The sequence below is a fragment of the Myotis davidii genome, unplaced genomic scaffold, assembly GCF_000327345.1.
Source record: "Myotis davidii unplaced genomic scaffold, ASM32734v1 scaffold317, whole genome shotgun sequence".
NCBI lineage: Eukaryota > Metazoa > Chordata > Mammalia > Chiroptera > Vespertilionidae > Myotis > Myotis davidii.
In genome coordinates this window covers 1,369,296-1,376,777 of record NW_006288994.1, presented here as the reverse complement: position 1 = coordinate 1,376,777, position 7,482 = coordinate 1,369,296, and the positions used below count along the sequence as shown (strand labels likewise).

The following is a 7,482-nucleotide window of genomic DNA, read 5'->3' as shown; positions in this document are numbered from 1 at the left end:
ATATATAAATTTTGTAATGTAAAATCAGCGATTACTCCTAAATGATTAGTTTAGTGACAATTTGTTATAACTTTTTTATCTGCAATTTTTTATTACCTACTGACTTATTTCCCACAGAAAGATTTCTTTCCTCTTTCTATGCTGGGGAGTACTGGAGGTAAGTTCTGTTAAATAAGGAAGGAACTTGTGACTAGCTTCTTTTCCTTAGTTTAATATTTTGTTTCATCTAGGATGTTGCGTATATCAATAGTCTGTTCTTTTCTATTGCTGAGTAGTATTCTATTGTACAGATATACCACAACTTGTTTATCTAGTCACCAGTTGTTGGACATTTCAGTTATTTACAGTTTTGGTGTTTGTTAATAAAGATTTTATAAGTATTTACATATAGGTATTTGCATAAGCATGTATTTTTACCTCTGTTAAACAGTTATGGGATATACAGTAAATGTAAATCTAACTTCATAAGCAACTGCCAAACTGTTTTTTCAGCAATGTCTGTGAACATCAGTTGTTCTGAATCCTCACCAGCCCTTAATATTGATTGGCTATTTGATTATTTATATATTTATTTTTAATGTTAGCCATTGTAATAGAACCTGATTCCTTGTGATTTTTCCATAATGGTATTTTGGGCATCTCTATGGTCCTGTGAGAACCCTCTTTTTTCTGTTAGGCTGCCAGTCTGGCCAAAAGTTTCTATTAAGTCATGAACATATGAAATCAGGTTCTCCATTAGGTGGAGCATAGCTAAGAGTCAAGTTATTTGAACTTCCTTTTGTCAGCAGGTTGAATTGATTGGAAGATGAAACTGGTAGCTTTTCAGGATTAATAAAATGCATCTGTTTCATTGGAGAGACTTCTACCATAATCCTATATAACTGCTTCATACTGGAGCCCTTTCTAACAAAGAACTCCAGAGAAGAGAGTAAATGCTTCAGTGAAAATGTATCAGCAGCACAGAAAACCTTCAGCTGCATGTTCAAATGTTACCCAGATAACTCCCTGGGAAGTGAGGAGGGAAGTTTAACCAAACAGTCTAAAGGACCTTTAATTGAAATGTTTTCACTATTAAACAAAAAAGCCATTGTTGTAATGTGTACTAAAAGTCTTTTTATTTTCTTCATAGAATTGCTTTTCTGTCATCACTGACTTAATTAGATTGCACCAGTTTGTCAGATGTCACATTCGGGTTCCTTCAGCTGCAAAATAGAGATAATAGTCTACGTAATTTAATAATCATGTGCCAGCATATTGTTTTTCCTAATCAAGATGAACTAAGAATTTTATTACTTTGGAATTATTAGAAAGTTCAAGGTTTTCTTTTTTATCTGTCTTGTATTTTACAGGTGGCTTGTCTCATATCTTGCATTTTCATCCTGACAGTCATTTATGCAATAGGACCTTTGCTTTACTGGCTGCCAATGGTACGGTAGTGCTCTCCCATAATCTGCTTTTTAAGTTTACTTATAATGAGAAGCATTGCATATTAAAATTTCTTAAATGACTGCCCTAGCTGGTTTGGCTCAGTGGATAGAGCGTCAGCCTGCTGACTGAAGGGTCCCAGGTTCAATTCCAGTCAAGGGCACATGCCCGGGTTTACAGGCTCGATCCCCAGCGTGGGGTGTGCAGGAGGTAGCCGATCAATGATTCTCTCTCATCAATGATGTCTCTATCTCTCTCTCCCTCTCTCTCCCTCTCCGAAATCAATAAAAATATATCTAGAAACAAAACAAACAGAAAAAAACAAAGGGACTCAGAATCCTATTCCCAGTGGTTCATCTTGCCTTTCATAAGCCTGAGGTACCAAAGTTATGCAATAAGATTCTGGTCTTCAGAGAACCAGAGGCAGTGTCAGACCTCCCTTGTTCTCATTGGGATAGTGAGATTATATAGTTTCCACTGGAGGATCTTTCAATAATCAAGTTCACACTTCAACAGAGTTATGTCTTTCAGTGAAACCAGGTAACTGATACCCAAGGCGATTATAAAGAAATACATAGCTATCTGGGGAACTCAGTTGGTTAGAGCATCATCCCAATATGTCAAGGTTTGCAGGTTTAATCCCCAGTCAGGTCCCATACCAGAATCAATCAATCAATGCATAAATAGATAAAACAATAAATCCATGTTTCTCTCTCTCTCAAATCAATAAATAAAAAGCTTAAGAAATACATGATATAAGTATTTAATTTTGCAACAAAAAATGGTGGTGGATAATTATTATAAAGTTGAGGACAACCAGCATGCTAACATTTACCCTTATCATTCATTACTTTTCTTTTTCCTTCTTTCTAATTTTTTAGAATGACATGTTTTACCCTGTTATTTTCTAGAATTGATATTATATTCCTGAGGTGCAATAATTGGTTAGTTCTAAACAAAATGAATGCTACATTAGTCTTCTAAATGATGATTGCTTTTTTTTCTAGTAAGTACTCTAACAAAGAAAGAAATTAAAATACTTTGGTTCTTTTAAATTTTGATTAAAATATTTATCTTGCCTTTTCATTAACCTATTTCTTATTTGTAGTGTGTTCTTGCGAGTATTATTGTTGTGGGACTGAAAGGAATGCTCATACAGTTTCGGGATTTAAAAAAATATTGGAATGTGGATAAAATCGATTGGGTTAGTAGAAATTTAACCTACATTTTCATCTTTGACTTAAACACATGTAAAAAATAAATTTTAGTAGTTTCATTTGCAGAAAGTACTTTTAGTCTTTTGAGACTTGTACACTTTACAAACTACCAGTAATTTCTTTTAAAATCCCAATAAATGCATTTAAATGTGAAATGTCTTTATAAGAAATAGGCCTGAGATTTTGTCAAATTTTGTTTGATGTGTTGTTTGAGAACTTTTAAAGAAATGCTAACTAACTTGAGTGGATTGAGGATTCTTTATTTCTGTTATGGATTAATTTTGCCAATGAAGTTCATGAAGTACACATTAATAAAAATATGACAAGTTTAACATGTATGAGAAATCATTCATTGCTAAGTTATGTATATAAGGTGAAAATCTTAGTAGTAACCATATTCATTCTAAATACAAAAAGTCACATGAATTGTGTTTTAAATGGGTTATGTTGAGAGGATCATTATTTTAATAGGATATTGCCAGGAAGAGATCAAATTAAACTAAACAGTGGAAAAGTGTGGCTTTTACTAACATAAATGTTTAACATGCTTGTTCAAGAGCCAAATTGGCCCTGAGCGTTAGCTTTCACAATTTCACAAAAAGTGGCCCCTTGCAAATAAAATTATAACGATCATTGGAGAAGTTGATCTGAAAGTGCCTTTGATCATGATGTTAGATTCAGTCATTTTAACATTAGAGCTTGAATCATGTGGAAAAATAAATTAGTTCTTTATATAGCAATCATAGAAAGCAGAATAGTGTTGGGAATAACCAGACAACATGGCATGCTTTTAAACCGCACACATCAACCAATAATTTACAGATCTTAAATAAAGCGTTTTTGGGCGATTGAATTAAGTACTGGTGGTGGGCAGAAATAAAAGCATGTGCCTTTTACCCTCCATTGCTCCTGAGAGTGTGATGGGGCCCGGATGTGTTTCTGTATTCCTGGGCTTCTGTTTCTGACATCTTACTAAATAATATATTCTTCCTAAGAGATGTGGTTACTGGAATATTGTAGAATAAAATTGTGAGGATTTATCAATTATGAGAATATCAAAGGACCCACATCTTTTCTTTTTGCTTCTCTTTCAGGGCATATGGGTCAGTACATATGTATTTACAATATGTTTTGCTGCCAATGTGGGGCTACTGTTTGGTGTTGTTTGTACCATAGCTATGGTGATTGGTCGCTTCCCAAGGTAAGATCTTATTTAAATGTTCTGTTTATTATGAAACAGCAGCAAAGTATATGGTGTTACCAGTTACTTTTATTTCTGTGGGCTATATAGTGCTACAGTTCATGTCTTATTTTCTATTGGAGACAAAAAAAAAAGGTTTTATCTACATATGAATAATGTTGTTATTCCTGAGGACTTTAGAAAAATACAGATTTACAGTGTCTTATTAACAAATGAGTTAGAGGATCTAAACTATTTTAGGTATACTCCTATTGTTAAAACATCATTTTTACTTCTTCATGGTTAACGCAGTAATTAGGAAATGACATTTTGTTTTCCATCTGCCTTAATTCTAGAGCAAAGACACTGAATATAAAAAACATGAATGAAATGGAATTTAAAATGAAAACAGAAATGGATGATGTAAGTTTAGTTTTTTTTCTACTTTGTGCAGTTATTAACAATTTTTGTGATTAATATAGCTTTAAAATATTAAAACAGATAAATTATGTCATTGAAAACATTATGACTGTATTTTAATTAGTTTAAACTTTAAATTGTATATGTGATTACTATATATATGGCAGTCGACAAGCAGCAAATTAATAGAACAACTGCAACAAAAAATTTATATTAGCATTTATATAAGACAATAGAACCACAGCCCACAGCAGAATTATAGTTCAGATTAATTCAGGCATTTTGGAAACCTCTTTTCCATTGCTCAGTTCCATGAAACAGTCCAACTAAACCAATAGGCCATTCCAAATTAAATGATGAGGGAAGATAGGGAATAGGAAAGGAAATAAGGAGAAGTCAGATCTTGTTACTATTTTTTGTTGTTTTTTTAACACACACACAATGAGATTGTATTATTAACAGATAGTAATTTATTCTAATGATTATGGAATGCCAATAGAATTAGTTTCTTGCACAGTGCACACTTAAAAAACAACAACTTATTTGTTTTGCCCTATCAGGTCAATTGTGTTTTTGTTCTAGCTTTTTTATTCTGAGGGATGGCCAAAACAAGTTGTAAAGTGAGAAAAAAGAAATGTTGCCTTGAACTTTTTGCGAATTGGCCTCCCTTTGAACCTGTTTTGTAAATGTTTGGTTAACCTTTTCTTCTTTATTTTTTACATTTTCTTGTTCCAGTACCTCATGGTTACCCTCAGAACAGAGAGAACTGGCCTTCCCCCAGCAGGGTCACTGTCAGGGTATTTCTGAGTAGACTGGGGGTGAGAAGTAGCACCAGGAGTCCTTCTGGGACGCCTGGGGGAATGGCCTGTTTTCAATAAGGACAAAGAGATTTGCTTCTCAGAGAACTACTGGAGTTCAGAGCCTTCGAGAGTGTCCCAGTATCAACTTTCCCACCAGTGCTGCCTTTCTGTTCCTTCCTCTCTCTTTATTATTTTTTCCTTTTACATTTTACATAGGAATTTGTACAGACGGACTCTTAGGCCCCTAAGATCCTCTATGTATCTACCCCACACATAGTTATATACATTAGCCTTGGCATTCTTAACTTTGAAACAGAATTGAAGTTTAAAACTTAAAATTCTTGAATAGAATTTTGAGTTTTTAACAAATATACATATTTTTTGATTGATTTTGGAGAGAGGGGAAGTGAGGAAGGGGAGAGAGAAGGAGGGAAAAGGGGAGAGAAAGAGGGGGAGGGGAAGGTGTGAGGGAGAGGAACAGATTTGTTGTTCCACTTAATTGTAGATTCATTAGTTGATTCTTGTATGTGCCCTGATCAGGATTGAACCTGCAGCCTTGATATATCAGGATGTTGCTCTACCTAACTGAGCTACCAGGCCAGGATTAAGCTAACAACGTTAGCTTGGAGGCAGTTAGTCATTCCTTTCTTCCATTCATGTGTTCTTCTATACTGTTTTATATGAAACACTCATTCTCAATTTGGGACATCTCTTCCCACTCAATAAATTCAACCACATTGAGAATCTATTTTCTGGTACAACTTGAATCTTTATTCTTTAACAAATACCTGTCTTTTAAAAATGTTAATGTAAAACAACACGTTAGTACAATCATGTGGTGTGATTGGTGGGTAGATCTAATCACACTATGTGGAGGTTTGTGATAACTAAATATGACAGACTCAAGAATTGTTTTATTTTTGGTTTGTAAGAAATTTACCCTTTATTAGAAGTTGGTTTGGTAACTTAAGGCTTTTTTTTTATTGAGTTATTTGTAGCAAATCTCTTCACTTTCTAGAGTATAGTTAGTTGTACAGTTAAAGGAACTTTCTGAGGTAATCTAGTTTAAATATTTACCCAATTATTAATATGAGGAAACTGAGAAAGGTTAAGTGAATTAGCTAACTTCACATACTTAATATTTTCTCTTACTTGTCTTTCTCTGCACGGATTCTTCACTATTTTCTGTGTCTCTTCTACGTAAACATTAAAGCAGGGAGGAGTAATGCTTTATTTAATTGGTAAGGAGTTATCATTTCAGAGAAAATACCATCCTCTCAATTTCTAGGTCTGACCCCTGACCCAAAGGTCGTGGAGAAGACAGTTTTAGCTGAATACCCATCACTTGCTGCCAGGGAGACCTGGGCAAATGCCACAGCAGATACTTTTCATATTGAACCTTGTCCTTCTCTTTTTCTGTGTGCCTTACCTACAGCCTGGCAATCCAGGGCCTAGATTTCTGATGTCACCTCTAGGTTTCCTTCTCTCAACTAGGACTACCAGGCACTTGCAGGGTAACATGCCAGCCAAAGGAGAGCTATGTCATGATGAGGTAGATGACTGCCAGTTTGAGCCTTTAGAACCCATTTTTGTTTTTAAAATACTCATGGTTAAGTAAGTGAAGTTTTGATTTTGAGACTGAGTAGAGAAGACCCTTTGGAAGGATAACTCTTCCTGGCACTCTTTGGATATTCTAGACTGTTGCATCCCCCAAACCCAGTAGGTAAGGATAAGAGTCATTTTCTAAAACGCTTCAGACTCATCTCATGATTCTTCAAGTTTCTTGGTGAAGAGAATGCACATATTCTCCCTAAGAAACATGATAGTCTATTAAGTTCTCAAAATACATTTTAATAATGAGAATGTTAGCTAAGGGATTACTTCCATGGTTGAGTGACATTTGGCCTTTTAAGATTGAGATTCATTGGATAGAGTTATCCTTTTTTATAGTATTCAGGACTCTGAATCTCATCCATTTCTTCTCCAAAAAGGAAACCCGGCAGCAGGTGAAAATTATCTCAATAAACAACCCACTGGTTTTTCTGAATGCAAAGAAGTTTCATGCTGATCTAATGAATATAATCCAAAAAGAACATGCCAGCAACCAGCCATTTGATGATACCAACAAGGTAGGATCAACTGTTTCATTATGATAATGTCATGATAACCTTATATGACCATACTAAAAAATGTATCACATCAATATAATACATTATAAAAGTGTACAGAGACTTCTACTTCAGCAAAACATTATATTGTATTATGATTTTTATTTGGGTTTTACAGTTAGCTCTAGGGTAATCTCTCACTTGTTATTTGTTTACTAGAGGCCCGGTGCACAAAAATTTGTGCACTCGGGGCAAGGGGGGGTCCCTCAGCCCGGCCTGTGCCCTCTCACAGTCTGGGACCCCTCGGGAGATAACGACCTGCTGGCTTAGGC

General features: G+C 34.8%; 1 protein-coding gene across 1 annotated transcript in view; it reads left to right on the top strand.

The window, feature by feature from the left end:
• The window catches only part of SLC26A7 (solute carrier family 26 (anion exchanger), member 7), a 46,774-nt gene that overhangs the window by 27,142 nt on the left and 12,150 nt on the right, over nt 1–7,482 (top strand). The window contains exons 10-14 of the mRNA XM_015562294.1: nt 1,350–1,427; nt 2,534–2,629; nt 3,737–3,843; nt 4,179–4,245; nt 7,034–7,171. Of these exons, the coding sequence (XP_015417780.1) occupies nt 1,350–1,427; nt 2,534–2,629; nt 3,737–3,843; nt 4,179–4,245; nt 7,034–7,171 (486 nt within the window). The remainder of the gene's footprint in view (nt 1–1,349; nt 1,428–2,533; nt 2,630–3,736; nt 3,844–4,178; nt 4,246–7,033; nt 7,172–7,482) is intronic.